Here is a 22,088-nt window from a genome sequence, read left to right on the forward strand (position 1 = left end):
TCTACAAAAACTATTGAGAAACTCGGCGTATCCAGGAAGGGCAGTAAGAGCCCCCTCTGAGCCTGGGAGGGCAGGAGTCAGCAGGGGAGGGGCTGGGGAATAGGACATGATCTAACGAGTAATGGGACAGAATCCATCTAGTTGGCAAAATACGGTCTCCAGAGAGGATGCGGACCAACAACAGCTGGAGTATAGTCCAGACACCTTTTTGGATATAGAGCCAGCCTTGACCCCTCCTCCACTGGGACCCTGGGAACTTCCGCCACGCCTTCCACAGCCTTGAGCTCCAGCAGCCGCGTTCCTTCCACCAGCTCTGCTCGGAGCCCCGTCGATAGCAGTGAGGTGGACACCCAACCCGAGCGGGCCAGTCGGGTCCTCTGGCTGGGAGTTGGCTGAGAGGAGAGGGGCTTCAGGTCTTTGCTGGCACTCAGACCAGGAGGACATGTGAGCTCAGAAATTCCATGCTGGGAAAAGCTGATCCATGCACGAGACACAGAGAGAGACCCTGCAGGCAAGGGAAGGGGAAGGGGAAAGGACAGAGAGAGACCCTGCAGGCAAGGGAAAGGGAAGGGGAAAGGACAGAGAGAGACCCTGCAGGCAAGGGAAAGGGAAAGGACAGAGAGAGACCCTGCAGGCAAGGGAAAGGGAAGGGGAAAGGACAGAGAGAGACCCTGCAGGCAAGGGAAGGGGAAAGGGAAAGGACAGAGAGAGACCCTGCAGGCAAGGGAAAGGGAAAGGGAAAGGACAGAGAGGGACCCTGCAGGCAAGGGAAGGGGAAAGGGAAAGGACAGAGAGAGACCCTGCAGGCAAGGGAAGGGGAAAGGGAAGGGGAAAGGACAGAGAGAGAGGCTGAGAGAGCGGATTCCTGGCCTCTTGAAGGCTTTCCAGGCAGTTTCTGGTTCCTGGTCCTTGTGAGGCCCAGCTGTGTCCCTGCTCATGGACTCCGGGAGACACCTCACGTCCTTATGTAACCAGCTTATTAAATGAGCTGGACCCAATCAGGTGTAAGAAGAAACCAACTTTATTTTTCCGCAGTGTCCTTTCCAGCCTGCTCTGTGGATTAGTTCTTTTCCCAGTCGATGCTGAGAACTTAGCGGGCCCCGAAGTCTCTCTGCTGTTAACAGTCACGTCACTCCAGACCATCCAGTGTAGGGGTCAGAAGTCTGGACTCCTACAGCCGGTCCTGCTGGAGGCCTGGGGTGGGGGAGGGCACACGCTCAAGTGTCTCCACCAGACCCCGCAGTCCTATTGCCTCCCTCCTGCTCCACTGAGCTTTGTGGCCCTTGGGGTTGGAACAGACGAGACAGACAAGGGAGAGGCAAGGGCCTCTCTGATGTGGCCTGTTCAGCCAGAACCCAGAGCTGGCACCCTTGGGTATGCCAGCTGCCCAAAGCACCCACGCTCTGTCTTTTCCCTTCTTCCTGTCTTTTCTCCCTCTTTGTTGCTGCTGCTTCAGAATTTCCCTTCGGGGCACCTCTGACTCAGCTCCCTTCATGGGGCAGTGCTTCTCCTCTCGCTGACCACTCTTGGCCCTCCCTTGGCTCCTGGGCCTCCTGCACCAGCCCCTCCTCACCATCCAGGCTGCCCTCTGGTTCCTGGGAACTGTGTCCTTGCCTCCCCGCCCGCATCGGTGGGCTCGCCCTTTGCTCCCAGCGCAGTACCAGCTGCCTACTGCTCTCCACCTCTGGCCCGCAGACGTGAGGTGTGAGTCAGATGGCAGTGCTTATACTCACCCAGGCCACGCTCTTGGAATGGTCCCTGGAAGCGCCTCTCACTGATTGAAGGAGGGGGGAGCATATCATGGGGACGACTCATCCCCCCACCCCGGAATACTTTTTCTGCGCCTCTTACACAGGCCACAGGTGGGCAGTCAGCTAATGCTGCAGAGCCAGTTTGGGGCCACCCCCTTGCAAGGAGGGTCTTGCACCTTTTGCTCCAGAATGTGGGAGCTCTTGGCAGCTGTGATTTTGTCCTTAGCCTTTTGAGACGCGGAAAAAACCGAGGCTGAAAAAGTGCCTGTTTTATATTTTGTTACGTTTAAAATGTTCCTTTTTTGTTTAATCCAGTTCTCTAGCTTTCCCTTACTATAACTGAGAGTTTTTACCAGACTGTACGAAGCAGATGAGGTGCTCTTGGGAGATCGGGGGGACCCCTTGAGCTCCCAAAGAGCACCTGCGGAGTATGAGCATCATGGATTCCCGTCCCCAGTGTTTGCAGTAGTTCAAGGGTTTCTCTTTCAATCTGGATCGAATTGGCAAGGTTCGGGGGAGGGGGCCCTGTTCAGTGTCACTTGCTTGGGGAACATCTCTGTCTTCCTGCCGTGTTCTGCACACGAGCCCAGCAGGTGGGTGCCCTCCGCTGATCAAGGTGTCACTGACGTCCTTCTGGGTCTGCAGAGGCGCTCACCACGGAGACCTTAGTAACGGTAGGACCCCTATGACTGTAGGCCTTAAAAGTCCCCGGGTGGGATGGGCGAGGAGGAGGCGTGTTGATGTTTGCTGGTTGTGCCGAGTGCTGTTTGCCGGCAGGGGAGCGACTCCCTGGGCACCAGGCGTGGTGCCTGAGCACAGCCCTCTCGTCTCCCTGTTCTCTTCTTTGATGCTGTTGGTTTGGTAAACTTGCTCCCCTTCCTCCATTTTACTTCAGGGAGAGTGGGTTCCACATCTCTGATGGGCTTATGCCTCCCTCTCCTTCCACATAGCCGGGGTATGATTTGACCAAGACCTAGGTTTGGGTATCGGGGTGTGTGGGGTTGGGGAACCAGTGGCGTCAGGCCCTGCTTTTGTTTGGTTCCCAACTAGTTTAGTAAAGGGTTGCTCCCCCTTGTCCAGTGTGGCTTTCCAGAGCTCTCTGCTTTGGGGTTTGGACATAAGACCAGTGACTGGTAAGGTTGGCCCTGTTTTCCTTTGCTGTCAATCCTTGCGTCCCACACACCCGACTGCAGGTATGGGAGTGGGTGGGTGTGGTCTGGGCCAAGGTTGAGGACATCTAGTAGTGTCCAGATTCCACTGTGACCCCCAACACTGACTAGGCATTTGGGAGAAGGGAGCTGAGAACTCTTAGTGCCTGACACCCAGAACCTTCTGGACTAACTCCTGCAGGGGCATTTTACCAGCAGTCTGTCTGTGAGCCTCACTTTCTCCCCTTCTGTGAAGTGAGGGGAACAGTCCCTCCTACACAGGCTGCCGTGAGGTCATGTAAGAAGACACAAGTCCAATTCCAAGCACGTAGTAGGCTTCAGTAAACATCAGTCTCTCCACAGTACGACTTTGCTAGAAAAGGCTCTCATATGGCAGCATTACTTTGTCATTAAGAAGAGAGATTGGTGAGTCCAAAGGTTTAAGTACATTTTAAATTTTGATACATACGTTGCCAAACTGCTCTTCAAAAATATTGAATGTTTTTACTTCCATCCAGAGTACATAGAGTACATATTTCTCCATTCCCTTGTCAATGTGGAGATTGACATTTTTTCGTCTTTCCCAGTCTGCTAGGCACCATGTGATGGTTTATGCTTGATTTAATGTACAACTCTGGTGATTACTGAGGTTGGCCTCTTTTCTTGTTTACTGGCCGTTTGTGAGTCTTCTAACGTGTTTGTGTGCTTTACCAAGTTTTCTATAACAGTGTTTGTATCTTTCTTCTTAATTTGAAAGAGTTCTTGGTGTAGCATGAATATTAATCGTATACTTTTCTCTTGTTTAATATTTGCCTTTCAATCTCAGTCATGTTTTATTTTGTTTTGTTTTTCAGAGGGCAAAAAATTCGGGACTTTCTTTAGTCCTATCCCTTCGTCTTTTCCTTTATGGTTTTGGGGTTTCTCATCAGGCCCAGAGACGCCTTCTCTACCGACAGATTTGTTTTACAGGAAGGTGGTTCTGGCAGCTAGTGTGGAAGTCGGACTGGGACGAGGGAGGTGGAGGCACAGGGTTCCTTGGTCTGGTGGGAAGCCTGTTGCTGTGGTCGAGGGGAGAGGGGAGGAGGGCCTACACCAAGGCAGAGAAGAGGCCTTGCACGGAGGGGTGGGTCGACCTTGGCCCGGGGGAGGGAGGAGTCCTTGCTTCTCACCCGAGCAATTGAGTAGATGGTACCATTTGATGAAATGAGACCAGACCTGGGGAAAGGTGCTTCAGGTGTTGACTGCACTGCTTGTGTCTGGCAGAGACATCCAGGACGCAGCTAGACGTAAAGAGGTGGGGCTCCAGGAAGCCATCTTGGCCTGAGGTACTGTCGTGGGACTCCTCAGGGCAGAGCTGGAAACCAGGGATAGGGAAAGTGTGATTTAATTGATTTCCATGGATGAATCTCTTCCTGGTTTTACTCAGAGGCTCTGGTATCGGAGGTCCCAGGAAGGCATTCTAAAACAATAACGCACAGTGTAGATACATCCAAATAGCACTGATGGCTTTTATTGCAGATGTGTCATTACAAGGATAATCTGAGAATATATTAAAAAAAAAAAAAGTCCCTTTTATATACACAAAACATGCTACATGGAACACTTTGTGAGACTGCTGAGGTAATAGGCACACAGCCAGATGCGGACAGTACCGAACGTTCCAACATCTCGCCCACCCCGACCCACGTGCCCTCTAGGAGGGTCTCATCTTCTTGTTCATCCCTTGCTCCCTGCTTGGCAGGAGTCCCGGTAGTACCGAGCCTGATGCTCCGTGGCTAACAGGACTAAGAAAGCCGCTGCACTCTGATGCGCTGACCCAGGGCTCCGTGGCCCCTGGTTATTCAGTAACTCACGACAAGTGGCTAGTTCTCATTTTCGTGGCGCTTGATCTCCGGGGAAGTGTAGTTTGGAGACGAGATGTGGACACTAGTCAGCCTGAGAGCATGGGACCTTTGGTATGTAGCCATTTGGGGTCCCCAACGATTGGATGATGACTTCTCTTCAATCGAATATCTGCTGGCAAGGTAGGTTATTATTTCTGTGAAGGTTAAAATGACAGGTAGGCTAAACTGTGACTGGAAAATACGAGACTGCAAATACCATTATCCTTGTGGCCAAGAGTTAGCTTTTGGGCCTGACTTTCCCTTTCCTGACCACGTGGAGTCCATGCTTTCCTACTCAGAGGCTAAGGAATCTTGCCTGGAAAGAAAGCACAGGGGGACAGAAAAGGTGAGGAGTAAGTAGGCAAGGAATAGAGAAGAGCAGAAAAGGTGCCTGGAACACAAGTGGCCGGGGACTGGAGCACGGAAGGCACTTAATTGAATGGCATTGAATGCATGGATAGGTGGGTGGATGGGTGGGTGGTGAAAAGTCCTGAGAATGAGGAGAAGTATAGAAATAAAGAGGGACGGGGATTTTGAAATTGGGTTAGGTGCCAAGGGGGATCTTAAGCAAGGAAGTTGAGAACCCCTATGTGAGAGAATAGTACTGTAGACAGTCCTGGAAGAATCCAGGCCTGTGGACACCAAGGATTGTTCTTTGAATGAGAGCTACACAGTCTGTGATCTGCCCTTAGACTCAAGTAATACAACATGAATGAAATGCTCTTCTCCTAAGAGCAGAGCTGTTGGTAACAGCCTCAGCATCTGAGAATTGAATATACTTGTATTTAGGTATATAAGGCAAACCTATATATGTATCTAGATATACGCCACGTGTATATATCTAAATGCATATATACATGGTATACACATAAGTGCACAAGGTCGGCTCACACACATGTATATTATGAAGGTGTTTTGCAGTTGTGTTTTTATTGCTGGGGCTTAAGTTATTTAAGGAAAGACTTGTCTGCTGTCCTGTCCTGTCTGGAAACACGAGGGGCTGTCCGATGTGGAGAAGAGTAGTAGCAACAGAGAATACCGCTTCGATTCAGTTGTATCATCTGCCGCAGTGACTTGGGAAATCAGAGTCCAGCGTCGCAGTCCTCCCAGTCCCGAGGTGAGCTGGAAGGCGGCGCTCTCTGTGCTGGGCCAGCACAGCCGGGCAGGCTCCCGGCGGCCACGAGGGCTCAGGAGGGGGGCCAGCCTAGTGGAAGGTGTTGGGGTTCGGCCGGATCATCATCACCACCTTCTTGAGCGAGTAGGAGCCTCCTCGGAACTCAGCCCAGTAGACTCCGTCCTGGTAGCGGCTCCGGTAGTGGCCCCCGCGGTACCAGACCCCGTTGAGGTTGGAGTGGGCACAGGCATTATACCACCAGCCGCCCTTCTGGTAGTGGGCACAGTTGCCTGCAGGAGAGAAAGAGCGAGAAGGTCTCAGGGAGGAGGTTCTACCCGTGTCCACCGTCTGCTCGGGGGGCTTCTGAGGGACCCCCTGTGGAGGCATTTGGACCAAGGGTGCCTGAGAGGGGACGGGGCCTCAGACCTGCCTGCTGACTAACGAGCTCTGTGATCTTGGGCAGGCAACTTAGCCTCGTTGAGCCACTGAATTCTCATGGTAAAATAAGGATGAGCGCTCTGCCCCCGCACAGCACGGGACCCGTGTGGGAACCGAAGGAGGCCACGGATTAGCCCAGGGCTCACTGCAGAGCAAGCACCAGGGAGCAAAACAGAAATGACCTGAGGTGGGCGGGTGGAGGGCCAGTTTTTCTTAGGAATGTTTTTTAAGAGCTGAAACTATTAGATCAAGAGTCTTTATAGAATGACAAAGGAAGTGTTTAAGATGAAATGTTCCTCTATTCCTCCCAAGCCTGTATTCCAGCCAAAAACAATTTTTTTTTTTCACAAAAGCAAGATATTTTCATAAAGTTTCTGGCACTATCATATCATGCTGGATTTTGCTGCCAAGGACAAGCAGTTCGGAACAACAGTAAAAGTGTGGGCAAGGTACAAGCGGGCGTGCAGGGGCATTGCCCTTCCCAGGATGGGGGGGGAAGACATTGTCAGACCCAGGGAGAGACCCCACTCAGGGGAAGGGCTGCCCAGTCAAGTTTGTGGGTTTGGGGGCCCGATGGGGCGGGCAGCTCTGCTCCAGGAGAGGCCTTGGGGCGAGGTGAGGAGGGAGCAGGCCGGCTGAGGCAGAAAGCCTAGAGGAGGCTCAGCCCCAGGCACCCCCCAGAGCCCCAGCAGCCCAGGTTTTCCCAGAGTTTTTCTCTGGCTCCTCTGGGCCATGACCCGCGGCCACGAGGTCCAAGCGGCAGCATCGGATTTGGAGGGCAGAACCCTCGGCACGCCAGAGCCAGCCTCCCGTCAGCCAGTGGACGGCCCTCCTGAGCTTGCCCCGCATGCCTCCAGGGACAGGGAGCTCACTGCCTCACATCCTCCGACCCTGCTGCTGGACAGGCCTGACAGTTGGGGTCGCAGAAGAGTCTGCTCCCTGCTCCCCATAATGGCCCTCAAGAAATGCTCTAACCAGCCTCTCTGTCCCCAGAGTCTGACAGTTCTGATGAGGGTCATCTTCCTGCCCTGCTCTTCCGGAAGCCTCGGCAGCCCCGGCCTCAGATGGCACGCTGCCTCCTCGGGGCCCTTGCGGCAGGGTCAGTTCTGCACCAGGGAGTAGGTAGAGGTGTTGGTGTTTCCCCCAGTGTGGTGAGAACAGTCTGCTGCTGTAGGGACCTGGAGTAGGGATCCCTCCTCAGGATGTAGGCAGTCGGGCTTGCCAATGAAGTGCAGGTGGTTCCTGGGACAGTCGTCAAAGGGGAGGCTGTGGCCTTTAGACTGGGACCTATAGGGGAGCTGGGGCAGGAGGGGGCTGGGTTTGCCCATGAGAACAGCCTTGGCCTGGAGGTGGGCTTGGCTCCTCAGGGACCAACCAGCGAGGGCCCAGGGGCCCTCATCTCAAGGAACTGAGGTGTGGAGCCTTGAGATGAATGTCGGGGGTTGATGTCTGGACTCAGGGTTGGACTGTGTGTGTTTCTTACAATTTTTTGCTTTTTCCCTTGTTTTTTTGTTTAATAAAGACCTGGACTTGAGGCATGTGATCTTGGACAGGTCGTTTCATCTCTCCTACCTGGTTTCCTCTCATAGCTTCCCATAGCACTGCCTTGACAGTACACACTAGAGACTGCACCCACTCAGAGCCTGACTCCGCCAAGTCCCAGACGAAGCACTTCAGGCACATTCTCCCTTCTCACCACCCCGCTACGTAGGTATGTTCTTATTTCCAGATGTGGAAATGGGCCCAGAGAGATTGAACAGCGTGCCCAAGGGCACAGGCATGTAGGAGGTGGGGCAGCGTTGTTAGCCAGGGTGTAACATGGGGACATGTCGCCGTGACACCCAGTGCCTCAGGCAGGGAGTGATGCAGTGCACAGCCCAGTACAATGTCCAGCTTGGCCCAGAGTGGCCCTCGGATATGTAATTTGTGTACCTCTTTACCTTCCCCTTTTTGTAAATGCCATGCTGACCCAGCCTTGCGAAGGGGATCTGTGGGCAGAGGACAAAGGAGTGGGCCTTCAGGGGATGGGAACGGGGTTGGGCAGCTGGGCCCTGGGATCTTCCCTTTCTCGGGCCTGGGAGTCAGAGGCTCGGCTTTGACCTCTTTCCCCTGCCCTGCACCTGGGTGTGACGCCACTGGTCCTACCTGTGTAGACATCATGGTCTCTGTCCAGGGTGGTGAACTGCTTGCCATTGTGCCAGGTAAAGGAGTCACCAGCGTTGCCATGGTAGCGCCCCAGCCGCAGCTTATAATACTCGCTCTCAGGCTCCAGGCGGAAGCTGGCATATTCTGCAAAGACCTTGCGGCCAGACCAGTCTTCCATGGTCACCAGCAGTTTGTAGTTGCCTTGGTTCGTCAGCCAGTAAATGTTCTCCAGGCCCAGCCAGTACTCGCCGTCGATGTTCCCAAACCCTTGCTGGGGAAAACGTGGGCAAGCATTAGTGAGGAGTATGTAGTGCGCTCAGCCAGCAGGGCCCGGCTGTCAGCTGCTCAGCGCCAGACAGAGAGGCCTGGAAACAGGCAGAGCAGAAGGCAGGCCTGCATTTAATTCCCCACTCCCCCACCTGGCTGTCACTTGATGAGTCACTTTGCCCATCTGAGCCTCAGTCATGCAACACTCAAGACTATTTAGAGAGTGCCTGTTTCATGCTAGGCATCGTGTGAATGTGGGAGACGCTATGTTACCTTACCTGCAGGGTTGCTATAAGGACACACGTAATATGGTAAATTAAGAGCCTAGCACACAGTAGGCATGCAACATGAGTTCCTGGGACAATTCCCTTACCTTCTCTGAGCTTCTGTTCCCTTCTCTGGGAAGGGGCTGTGTGTGAGGGTCCCATGTAAACTAATGCACAGGTGTGAGCTGTGACAAAGGCATGCCACATCCACCTGGGCACCCTCCTAGGTCTAGAATCCAGTGGATTTGTTATAGTTTTTCCAAGTATTTTTGGGTGTCATCAGCCGAGTGGTGGCCACTTGAAGTCTTGAAAAATAGGTGGATTCATTAATGATAATAATAGCTAGTATTTAGTGAGTACTTACGGTATATTGGCACTGTTGGCAGAACTTTCCGTAGGTCATTTTATTCACCCTCATGCCAACTCTGTGAGCTAGGTACTATCATTATCCTCCCTAGAGTGGGTGGACTGAGGCCTGGGGAGGCCCAGGGTCCCAGAGTGCGTGAGGGTGAGCCAGGATTTGAACTAAGAACCCAGACTTAACCACTGCACCTACTGCTCTGAGGAAGAGAATGTGGAAAGGAGGCGGAAGGAGCTAGGGCGTCTTCAGGAACCTCTCAACTAGGAGGCAGAGGAGAAAGAGGAGAAAGCAAAGGCATAGGCTGGTCAGGAGGTGGGTTGGAGGGCAAGCAGGACAGGACCGGGGCATGGCAAAGCCACGTGTGGGTGTCGTGGTCCAGGGAGTTTGTCGGCTCTGCAGGTGTCAGAGGCCTAGGCTGTATTCACTGCTCTCCCCCTTCCTGTCTGTGCCACCTTTTCATCTGTAAACTGGGTCCAGACCAGTCTCTCCCTCCTGGGGTTGACGTGAGAGCAAAGGAGGTAAGGAACGGAAGCACCCAGCGCTGTGCCTGGCGTGTGGCAGGTGTCAGGGAACTCAGCTGCCCTCGCGTCCTCGGTACCACTTCTTTGTTCAGAGGAGCGAGACAGGTGTGGGGTGGAGCCCTTGCAGCCTTTCCTCCTACAAGGAAGAGCATTCAACTTCCCAGGAATTGGGAGCCCAGAGGATGAGCCCTGGAATTAGGACCCAAGTATTCCCACAGTTCCCCAAAATGGGCTGTGTGGGAGATTTTCCCGGGGCTTGGGAGCCTTGGGACTTGCCCCTTCTGGGCTGTGAGGACAGGTCTTCCCTTTGAGAGCCCCAGCTGGGACCAAGGTGCTCCCCACAGCTGGCTGGGGTGAGGGTCTACTGCACCCCAGCATTTCGAAATTCCCACCCCATTCGTGGGGCTTTTGTGGTCCGAACCCCTGTCTCTGTCCTGCCACAGTTGCCAGTGGGGCAGCGAAGGAGCGGCTGGTCCCCGCAACCCTGGTGGGTTTGCAGAAATGGCCCCGTCAGTGTCTTCCTCCCTTGGGCCACACGGGCCCTGACGGGCAGCAGGCGCCTCCTTCCGAGGGCCCCGGCACTCAAGTGGGCAGTCCTCACCTTGTACGTCTCCCAGTTTCGGAAGAAGTTGACCGAACCATCCAGGCGCCTCTGGATGACAGTCCAGCCCCCGGGGTCGTGTCTCTGGTCGCACCACACCTGCATGAGGCGGTTGGTGTTCTCTGGCTTCACCAGGTAGATGGAGCTGGTGTCGTGGCCGTCCTCCAGGGCCTGCAGGCAGTCTCTCCAGGGGCCTGGGGACACAGGGGGGCGGCGTCACAGACCTCCCTGCTGCCCGGCCGCCGAGCCACGTCCTCCCCCTCCCCCCACCCCTGGCTGCGACCCGCGCGGCACGGCCTTGGGCAGGATTCCGGCTGGAAGCCACAGACCTGCAGGGTGACGGGCCTGATTTGGGTAGCCCAGGGCTAGGGGTCTGGATGCCTGGGTTCTGGGCGCACTTTCACCCCTGACTCCCCCATGGTGTGATTTGGGCGAGCTTCCTTACCTCTCCAAGCCCTCGGTTTCCCCAGTTTGTAGAAGGGAGATCATGTTTACCTCATTGGGGCTGTAAGGATTGCTTGGATCGTTTGTGTGCAGTTCCTGGAGTGATTTTTTCTTTTAAGTTGGTTATATTGGCAAAAAGAGATGTGAGCCTGCTGAGAGACAGCAGCGTCCGTCAGCACCGAGCGGGCTCCGCCCGGTCCGTGAGCCGGGCTCGCTGCCCCTCCCAGCACGGCTGACTCCACGCCCGCCTTCCCAGCGACGGTGCTTGGTGACAGTCGCTGCAGTTTTTGTACGTGAACTTCAGTGGGGTTCACAGGGGCCCAAGCAATGCCCAGAATCTGTAGCCAGAGGTTTCGGGATATTTCTGGGATTCAGATGCTGGCCTCCAAAGACCTTTTGGGGGGGCCAAGTTTCTGTTCAGCTCCATCTAAATTTTCCAAAGGAGGCTCACCGAAGGCCAGGTGCTCAGAGCCCGTGTTTCGAGGTCCATGCGCTTAAAGGATGGTGTCTAGGGCACCTTCCAATCCATGGCTCTCTTTTGAAACTGAGACGAGATGGGTTCTGTGATCTGTGACGTCCCCGAGCTTGGGCAGCCCAGTCAGAAGGGATGGGTGTCGCTACCGTAGGTCTCTCAACACCCCTCCCCCACTTCCCCTGGTGATTTCCTGTGTTTGGACATTGGTCACGTCAGCAAGAGGGTACAAACCCGAGTCACCAAGGGCCAGATAAGCTGGCTTCTTCCTTATTGATCTGAGAAAACTTCTGAAGTTTTTCAAGACCTAGCCATTGAACTGTGTATTTTACAATAAATAAAATCACCACACATAGCTTCAGCTTCTCTTCAGAACAATCCTAAACTGAGAATGGTTAAGACCAAACGTCCTAAGAAAATTCCATCTTATTCTATTAATGTGTATGTTTATTCAACAACTGTTTATTGAGTCCCGGTCCCAGCAGGTCCTGTGCGGGGCAGTGGAAGCCTAGCGCAGGCGGGGGCTGCTCCCATGCCCAGCGAGCGGGGAGCTGACTTCACCAGCTTTCTCTCAGCCTGAGTTCCTGTGGAATCCTGTCCTTCCTGTGTGTGGGGGAGGGCGGAAAGGGCAGGCATCAGGGACGGGTGCATTTAGCTTTTCCTGTGTAGATCAGACTTCTCACGTTCCTCCCTAGCTGGGATTGGGCTGGATTAGTCCACACCTGACGGTTAAACAGGACAAGTTTGGGTTTGGTCTTTGTTGGACACCTCAAGTGGGCTTTTCCTGAGGCCTCACAGATGTGCGTGAGCATCCCCACCTGGAACCTGACGGCAGGGCAGGGGCTGTCCTGCTCACCCCTCTGTCCCCAGCGCTCAACAGCACCGAGAAGAAAGGTGGGCGTGGGTGCTCACCGCTGACAGCTAGCTGGGGCTCCCCCTTCATCCTCCAGCCATTTACCTGCTGGCCAGCCTCCTTCCCCCAAGGGATGGCCAGGGCCCCAAGCACCCGCCCGGTAGCAGATGTGGCACAAGCAGCTGCTTCCTTCTTTGCCTTGTGCCTCTTCCGTCCTGGGAAGGGGAGGCCAGACCTCCAGAAAGAACATTCATGAAGGAGAGAAAGATTTTGGTTGTGTTCAGCCCGTGGCCCCCGGGACCAAAGCAGAGAATGGGAGTCTGTCTCCGGCAGCTGGAGCAGAGCACAGAGCGGGCGTGGGAGGCCTCCCAGCTCGATACCAAGTCAGAAGCACAGGAGAGGCCGTTCGATGCGGAAGCTGGTGACAGAAGGCCCGGCAGAAGCCTGCAGAATAACACCCAACTGAAAACGAGCAGCCAGGCCTCTTGCTGCAGAGCCGCCGTGGGGCTCCATGGATTCTCAGGCTGAAAGGCCAGCTTCGAAGGCGGCGCTGCATGGGGAGAAGCTTCGAGGACGCCAGGAGGGTAGCCGGTCAGCCTCGCGGCTCCCAGCCTACGCTACCTGTGTGGGTTCCCTGAGTGGTTCCAGCTTTACCTTTGACGTTTCTACAAAGGGCTGTTTTTAAAAGGCAAGTGTTTTTAAATGTTTTGGAGCCAACCAATCCCTTTAAGAGTTTGGGAGAAGAAGCTCCAGACCCTCTATCTAGAAAGATGCACAGACACACAATCTTGCTTATAATCAGAAGGTAAATGGACTTCCAAACCCCAGATTATGAAACCCTGGCTCTGAGAGAGGCTTGACTGGAACGGTAGGTACGATAAAATATTTCTACTAGCCAACATGTGCTGGGCGTTTACTACATGCCCCATCCATGCATTTATACCCGAGATCTTCCTGACACACCTGCCAGGTAGCTAGTAGTCTCCCCACCCTACAGATGAGGAAACTGGAGCATGGGGACGTTGGGTGACACTCCCTCCCGGCAGGGGCAGATGCGGTATCTGAACCCAGTGGTCGTCCAGAGCCCACACTCAAAAGCCCTCATCCTTTTCCTCAACCGGAGCGGACTCCAGGGTAGGGGGCCCAGGCTGACTTCTCTCTGTGTCCCTACAACTAGTCTTAATCATTGCCGGTCAGCCAGGTTAAGAAAAATAAGAATTTATACTTCTTCTCTGTCAAGGTGTTATGCCTTTTTAAATCTTTGATTTGTTTTTCTTCTATGCTTACCTTTTGGTGTCCTTTGCCCATTTTACAACGATTTCGACTACTTTACAACTATTTTAGTGTTTCTTATGATGGAGAATCTTTCCTTTCCTTTTTTTAAAAGGCAAATCTAGCAGTTCTTTCCTTGAAGGCTTTTTAGGTATGACATGCTTTCTAGAATCATGGAGTAAGTGCAAAATAGTGTAGACGTGTTTAGTATTTTCTGCTGTTACTAAAAAAAATCTCCATACGTCTCCTACATCCTGCACTTCACATGACACTGAGGACTTTCCATCAAGAATGTTTCCAGACAGTTATCTCTCAGATACCCTTGCAGAGCTCTAGAAGATCTCCGGCATTCAAACATGTTCCCTTTTCTTATTAAAGGCACTAGTGGCAAAGGTCAGAGAATTAAATGATGGATGAAAATTAGTCAGAAAAATACTTGGCGTTGAAAAGTTGGCAGCAGTAAAATGATAAAGCAGCAGAAAACGGCAGCAGTAAGATTATCATGTGGCTCCATTAAAACGGCTGAGGCAAAACTTCCTCCTCTGATGAGAAATCTACACCTGTTACGTATACACAATGTCATTGCTGGGGGTCAGCCGAGGTGTCAGACATTAACTCAGGAATCTGTGCAAGAAGCGTTTGTGTGCTGGGGACAGGACCCCCAACTCGGAGTCAGGAGCCCTTAGCTCAAAGCTCAGTGGCCGCATCTCCTCACAGGGTGACTTTGGGCAGGTCCTTACTGAGCCTCCATCTCTTCTGTAAACAGAGGGAAAGAACCCTACCTGTTCTGAGGGTCTCCCGAACACAGCACCCCTCACGAGGCCGACCAGGGCAGGTGCCAGAGAGGGTGCTTTTTTTCTTTCCTTCGATAGATGAAAGCTGGTAGTTTTGAAGTTGTCCACTCCCCGCCATCCCCTAGCCCCAAACAAGCGACTGTATTTGCTTTCGGATTTCCAAGACTAAGTATAAGATTATTTACCGATGGATGTTTTCCATAAAGGCATACTGTGAAAGTCAGAACTTCAGCGGAGAGGGCCACAAAGACTAATGGGAATGAAGAATGGAAACCTTTTTTTTTTTGTCAATGAAGCTGCATCTTCAGTGTGCGGTGGGCAGGGCTCTCCTTGGAGCAGCGCGGAGTACCCGGCGGGGTTTCACTTGGCGCTCCTTCTGAAAGGGCAGCCCTGCCCGGAGCACCAAGCCAACACTAACTCAGCGGCACCAAGGCTGTGAGTGCAGGGAGCGCCCCGACCTCATCTCTGTGAAGAATATATTTACACTGTCGGCGGAGCTGCAGCCAGAACGTTCCACATGAAGGAAAGCGCAGCTGCCATGGCCGAGCCGGGTCTGTGTGGCTCCCTAGAGGAGCAGCACAGGGTGTGGAAGGCACACAGGCCCTGCAGTCAGGAGGCCTCGGGGAGAAGGGACGTTGGCAGCGGGAACACAGAGTTTACAGGTCTTGGGCCCCCAGACCCCGATGTCTGGTGAGCATTGGAGGCGATCGGGTTTGGGGGGCCTAAGTCCCCTCCCTGCTCCCTTCCTCCTCACTGGGGTTCCTGACAGAGGGGTCAGGCACACAGGGCTCCTCGCCTCCCAGGAAGCCAGGAGCCACTCACTGCTGGCTGCTCCGGGGCTCAATACCCCCAGTGTAGGGCCTTCTGGTAAAGCCGAGTTGGAGCCCGCAGCCAGCCCAGACCTACGGGTAACTTCCTAGTTCCAGTGTCCTCCCTGTGGGCCTGAGGCAGACTGCCTTCAGCCTGACTCGCCCACCCAGACCCCCGTGGAGAAATGGGCTCACCAACTGCATCAATTTTCAATGCAGTCACCCCTCCACTAGGGAAGTGCGGCCCCATGGATATCTGACCAGGCCGATTGGCCGAGGCCAGGAGCTGAGAAGTGGGTAGAAATCGGGCCTGTGTGGGCCAGAGCGATGCCTCTTCTCCCTGCTGCGCCTGAGCCATGGGGAGAGGGCCAGAGTCCTTCCCGGCCGTCAGCTGGGCTGGACCACGCAGCCGGCCAGCAGCCTGACAGGCCTCTCTACCCGCTAAGCCCAAGTCTCCAGTCTTGACCACCTGAGGCCACACGGAGGACCCTGTGGCCTGCAGGAGAAGTTCTGGGGTGTTTTAGTCCATATGTGGGCACTGCAGAGAGGCTTCTGTGATGCCACCAGGAAGCACTGCTCTTATGTGAGAACCGTGTGCTGTTTCCTATTATTCTCATGGATGGTCTGCCTCCAACAAGTCTTTTGGCCACTCCCTGAACCAGTTTTCTAACAGGAGAAATGACTAGTTGTGTTGAAATTGGATTTTCTGACCCAAATGAATAATCTGAGCACCAGGGCACATGTCCACTGCTTAGGTGTGAGTCCTGCTTAGGCGTGAGTCCCACCCCGGCCAGCATGAGGACCTGCCAGGTGTCCCGGGTGAGGCAGGAGAGCCGAAACCCAGTGCGGGGGGCGAGGAACAATCACGTGCGCTGCTCGAGTCTCATGTATCCAGACGGATGGGGAAATCATATTTTGGTTGTGAACATGTATATTCTATGTCACTCACCACTTTTCAGTGAACCAGAGCACAAAACAGTAACCTAACACAGGAACAGACGGTACATTCCCAAAGCCATCTCAGTCAAGTTCCTGCAGCGCCCCAGAGGTGACATTCTAAGTTCCGTTTCTGGTCCTTCTGGGGAAAGAGTCCAGACGCTCGTGCCTGCTGTTCAGGCCCTTTAAGTCGTCGGACAACGAGCACACTGCCTGGGGCTGACAAGCTTTTCAGGAGTTTATGAAAAGTATTTGAGGCCTAAAAAAATTTGTTAGCTATAAAATATGAAAAGAAAACTGCAAAGTCAAAATTTTTAAGTATATAATTAAATTTCTACAAAGTGTAACATTTTGTCGAATTCATTAATTGTTAAATTTAGTCTTCATAAAAAACGTTATTACTTTTGAAAACAATTTGTAGGTTACATTTTTCTCACTTCACAAGAATTCCTGAACATGCCTGATGTTTGCCGAGAAACCAGAGCCAACCATAAATTAATTGTGCTGCACTTGGCCAAGTAATTTCAAACACAAAATTATTAAAAATCCTTTCAAAAATTTTACAGTAAAAGTTATATTAGATGTGCGAGGTGGGTGTATTTCAACGCACTTGGTACATTCTGAGGCATCCCCAAATAAGAGCCCCTTGGGCCCATGAAGAGCTTGAAGGGATCCTGTTTCTGCCTGTTTGACCTCAGGATACACAGATATTACAGTATTGCTTCCCAGAGAACACTTTCAAAAGCACTGTGCCCACTCCTAGGTTTCCACCAGTACCCTTGGGCAGGGGGAGAGACAGAGACTTTAAAGCGATTTTAAAAAGAGGTCAGACTGGGAGGGGCTCTGGGGGGGGCTCCCTGGGTGCAGAGGTGAGCAGTTCCCTAGGGCTCCCCGGACTGGTGGGGTGAAGCCCTGGGCTCCCCGGTCGCAGTGATGGGACTGAGTGGTGCTGTTCTGCGGGCACATCGTGGAGGAGATCATCAGACCCATGACTGCGCCCCGCAGATCGCGGACGGGGGGTCGTTCCTGTGGTTGGCCAACCCGTTCACCCTTCCCAAGAAAGGGAATCAGCTTATGGGCTCGTTCTGAGAGAACCTGTGTTGGCTTTCATTGATCACCTCTTACTTTTCCAAATGCTCACACATCCCTCTTCATAATCTTTTCTATAATTTCACTGGGGTTTGACCACATGCCAACTGGTATGCAATTTCTAGTATGTCATCCTTTTTCTCTTTCTGAACACAGGACATTTGCCCAGCACCAGGCCTGATCTTCATGATTTCTTGATGATAGTGGCAGTGGTTGTGAGAGCACATCTGCCTGCCCTCAGCCCTCCTCGTCCCCTCCTCCAGGAAGCCTGCCCCAACCCCAGAAGAGCTACTCGATCCTTCTCGGGGTTCCCACATGCCTTACATATCTATCTTCACTGGAATATAGTAAGAGTGATGAATGCCTCGGATCTAGAGCCTTTCACGTGCCAGGTGCTTTACACAATTTTATTTCAGCCTCACAAGCCCCTGCTCAGAGTGCTCACACGACTGGGAAGCAGAGGACGTGGGGTTAGAACTCGGCTCTGCCTCCCACGCCCTGGTTCTTTCCACTGTACTGTGCTGTGGCTGTCACACGTATTGGGATTGTGGGGGTCTGTCTCCCCACCAGACCGTGGGCTTCTCTGGGGCAGAAGCCTTCTCGGGGCAGTGACCATGTGTTGACCCTCCCAGTCTAGTGCCGAGAGTCACCTGGCGCCTCCCGTGCCTTCCTCCATCTCCCGTCTTCTCACCACCATGAGCTGCGTTCCCTTTGTCATCTTCATTCTGTTCTTTCCAGTTTGAGAATCAATAATAATAAATCCATCTGGAAACAGGGATCCCCACAACAAAGGATAATTAGCATCCAGACCAAACCTTGAGAAAGGAAACCTGTTATCTGGGGAAGCCTGGACAGTCTGTAGTAGAAAGACTGCACGTTATGCCCGGGGTAGGCCCAGATGGTTGGATTTTCTGTTCTTTTCGATGGCACTCTAACACACCACCTAAGATATCTTAATTTCAACATTTGGAAATTTTTAAAAAACTGTTATATTTGTCACTTAAGCTTAAAACTTTCCTAGTGAAATTTCTCTCTGCATGTATAGTAATTTTAACTTAAATTATTCAAAAAATCCATTAAGGGAAAATCACTTATTCATTTGAAGAAATGACATAAAAGCACTCCAGGCCCTGCAGCTCCACTGGCTCACCTCGAGATGCAGGGCCAGGATCCAACATGCTCTTCATCCAGAGTCATCTCAGGGGCAGCTGAAGTGCTGCAGAGGTGGAAGGGGCTGTCTCAGTGTTCCCGGGGCAGTCTCTCTGGCCTCCCTCCCTCCTTGCTGTTGACTGAGATCACTGAGAAGTGGGCTGTGTTACTTTTACAATAGTACATGACGCACTGCGCTCGACAAACCGGGCCAACCTTGTCTTAGACACTGTAGTATGATGCTCACTTCATGCTGCTTTCTTTATCATTTTTTCTGGGGGAGTATCTCAGGGTTATGATACAGTTCACAGCATCAGTTCACCACAGCAGTCCATTCGTGTGACTAGTGAGCTGGCCACAGAGGCCTGAGCTCCAGGATTTTCTAGATTACGTTCATTTTGCCCAATGCCAAACTGTTGGGATTTCCAGGCCGCAGGATGCCAGCTCACCACTTGTAACAATAACAAGCTGGTGGTTTGTCTCCCGGGGCTGTAAATAGCCTGAGCGTTTAGCCGAATGTCCTCCCTGCAAAGTGCCTGAGTAATAGAGGGAGAGCTTGCCATCACACTCCGCTCCAAAGTACCCCAGGAGGAGAGAAGAGAAAGCAAAGCTAGGAGGAAGATGACCCAACTCGAGCTCAAGTGGCTTTTGTTTATGAAGAAGCTAGCAAAGAATGCTCTTTGAAATATCACTTGATTATGTAGTTTGTAATGAATTTGGGAGTCTTATTTTGTTCAACATTAACATTCTAGAAACATGACAGCATAGCACAGTGAAAACAGCACAGGCTCTGGAGGCAAGAGAGCCAGATTTGGTTTTCCCCGCAGGCCCTGTGACCGTAAAGGCCGAGTGCTTGGTGGCTGTAGTCACCCTCACTGTCCTCACAATGCCCTTCTCCAACCCTCCGCCGGGCCTCAGGCGCATGTGGGACCAGCAGCGCTCACCTGGACAGACCATCGCTTGACCTCCAGAAGGAATGGAAGCCACGCATGATCTATCTCGTTCTCTATTTTAGACCACAGTCTAATGTACATATTCCCTACCTCATAATGGGAAATAAAATATAAGGGGAGAAATCCATCTAGGAAAACAATCTGCTTCAAGTTGCCTGTGCCTCCCTGGCCGTGGACCATTTGCTGTGAGGGATGGGTGGTTTCTGTGTGTTATCTGTGAAGCAGCGTGGTTGACACCTAACGTGGCCCCAAGAGCAGATCATAGCTACTGATTTTTATATACTTAGTGTTAACATATTTAAAGAAATCAGGACTTCAGACTTAGCTATACATTAAAATGCTGAGTAGAAGTAATTCCAGACAATTTGTCCAGATTTGATACAAATGAAATACCAGATTTATCGGGAGCTTCAGTTGGGTCCATTTACTGGAAGTCAGGTGCATGTTACGTTTTCTGTGGGAGAGCTCTGTTGTTTTAGAAACTCTGTAGTATGAGGCTAACTTAATTCTATTTTCTTTATCTTATTTTCACAGTACTGATATCTTTGTTATCAGAACCGTAAGAGTTCTAATAACAAACTAACAAATCTACCAGATCTCTTACAAGGAGCTGCCTGGAACCTGGTACATGAAATAGTGATGGAGAGTCGGGTCCCAGGCAGCTGGCACCTGGGGTCAAGTCAAACATTTATAGAGTGATTTTCACACCAGTTGCCCCCTAGCCTTTCCATGGGAATGTGTAGTATCCCAGAGTGGCTAAGACACCCTTGGGTTTGAGCCTTGGCTGAGCCACTTACTTGCTCTGTAATCTTGGCTAAGTTACTTAACCTCTCTGAACCTTAATATCCTGGAAGTTACAAGTCCAGGGACCAGTGTTGGCTCTGTCACGGACAGACTCTGGGACAAGAAGGCTATGCCAGGGGATCCGAGAGGCCTCTAACAAGCTGTAATATTTTATGATTTTATGGTCCCCTCTTTATCCACTGAGAAAACAAACTGAGCTGATTATGTTTTTCTCAGGAGAGAAAACAGCTAGAAATGTCTACCCCTTTTGGTTTTTAAAGACTCATTTCAGACAAGGCCTCACTGTGGCAGCTGGTGGTCACACTGCCTTTCCTTCTCTGGTCAGTCCCTAGGATGGCGCCGTGTCAGGAGGGCTGGCATGTGCATGGCGGTGCCTGGGCTGCGCTGAGGAGTAGTGTCCTGGGCCTCCCAGAGCCACCTTGAGAGCAGGCTCTGGCCGAGGCTCCATGCTGTCCTCTCCTTGGCCTCTTAGAAAGTGACCCCTGCAGCCTTCCTCTTTAGCAGACCTGATTGACGTGCGTGCACAGGGCACATACGTGGAGGAGGAGGTCGGGGACATGTAAGCGTGAGGAAGAGTGGAGAGGAGGAGGGAGGGCGGCGGCCACGGGACCCCCCCCCAGGGGAGAGGGCCACAGGCAGGGCCATTTGGCCCAGGCCTTATCACAGGCATCACCCTAATGGAAATGCCCTTAGGTCTGGCCAGACCTGAGAGAGACGGGACAAAACCCAAGCGAGACGCCAGGGAAGCCAGGAGCTGCCTGGGCCTCCGTCACTCAGGCTCTCAGAGGCCTGGGGCCAGCCTGTTACTGTCTGGCTGGGAACAAGCTGGTGAGCGCAGCTTCAGATAAGTGGCCATGGCTCCCTCAGTCCCCTGGGGAAGGGCGTGCTGCGGGCTGAGCGGCCCGGACAATGAGGAAAAGAGTAGGTGGCTCTGAGGTTGTGGAATGAAAGATTTAGGAGCTGCCAAGGCTTGAGTGCAGAGGTGTTTAATTGCAGAAGTGTCTCTGGCTGAGTGATGTCCCCAGAACAAAGAATCTGTTGGGCCAGAGCACAGAGGAAGGTTTTGTCTTCCAAGACCAGCACCTGCCCCCTAAGTTCTCAGAACAGGCCTGATAAGAGCTCTCTACCGACTGGCTGAGAGAGACCATCTGCCTTTTCCTCCTGGCCTGGTCCAGCACCAGGAAAGGGCAGGGCCTCCCAGCCTCTCTCCAGGCTCTGCCCGCCCCTTCAGCTTCTGCGGCCAGTTGCTCAGTCTCGGCAGGGAATGCCTCATGTGGGAGTGCAGTGGTCAGATGAGTCACAAGGAATCAGTTACTGACAATTAGTACCAACATTTGGGAAGGCTTTGCTTAAAAAAAAAAAAAAAAGGTAAATTATAGTGCATTCAGATTACCTCCGTAATAAAATCACTGCCATTCCCTCCATGCAGGTGTGCTTCCTTAAGTGGGAGAGAAAGGGGTTGGTTGCACGCAGGAGCCTTGGAATGCACACAGTCCAGGCTGAATTATGTACGTGAAGAAGCAGGAGAGCCAAACTACTTGAGGTGCCAGGATTAGGGCCACGCCCCTGGGTCTTTGCACGGACTCATCTCCACTGGGGACCCACTAGTAACTCAATTGCCCAACTCCCAAGTCCACCTGGTAAACTCTTACAGATCCTTCACTCTTACGTCCCCACCTCCGTCCAACTTGTCCCTTCTATTGCAGGCAGACTCAGTCATGCCACCTTAGTAGCTGTAGTGCCTGTAGGCGGGCACTTAGCACCCTGTGGTGTTACCACAGTGACTGCACAGCCCATGATTTTCACTGCATTCCTGATTTCAGGTACTTTGTTATGTTGGTCCCGTAAATTCTCACACCATTCTGGAAATTTTGGCTTTGACAGGTGCTCTCTCTCAGAGAAATCCTTTGTCAGATGTGCTGATTTTAGGGTCTAGAACTGGTGGGCACTGGATAGGTCCCAATGCATTCATGTATCTGCCGTCTCCCCCAGACTAAGTTCCTGGAGGTTAGGACTGT

At 52.5% G+C, this 22,088-nt stretch overlaps 2 protein-coding genes across 6 annotated transcripts in view; one reads left to right on the plus strand and one right to left on the minus strand.

Annotated features, from left to right (window-relative positions):
- RALGPS1 (Ral GEF with PH domain and SH3 binding motif 1) overlaps positions 1 to 22,088 on the plus strand; it is a 287,071-nt gene that overhangs the window by 148,781 nt on the left and 116,202 nt on the right. The gene's annotated exons all lie outside the window — the stretch shown is intronic.
- ANGPTL2 (angiopoietin like 2) overlaps positions 4,378 to 22,088 on the minus strand; it is a 34,026-nt gene continuing 16,315 nt past the window's right edge. Inside the window, exons 3-5 of the mRNA XM_036854429.1 lie at positions 10,496 to 10,689; positions 8,480 to 8,750; positions 4,378 to 6,186 (exon numbers count right to left, since the gene is read on the minus strand). Coding sequence (XP_036710324.1) covers positions 5,987 to 6,186; positions 8,480 to 8,750; positions 10,496 to 10,689 — 665 coding nt within the window. The 3' untranslated portion in view covers positions 4,378 to 5,986. The remainder of the gene's footprint in view (positions 6,187 to 8,479; positions 8,751 to 10,495; positions 10,690 to 22,088) is intronic.

This window comes from Balaenoptera musculus, chromosome 6 (assembly GCF_009873245.2).
Source record: "Balaenoptera musculus isolate JJ_BM4_2016_0621 chromosome 6, mBalMus1.pri.v3, whole genome shotgun sequence".
Lineage (NCBI taxonomy): Eukaryota > Metazoa > Chordata > Mammalia > Artiodactyla > Balaenopteridae > Balaenoptera > Balaenoptera musculus.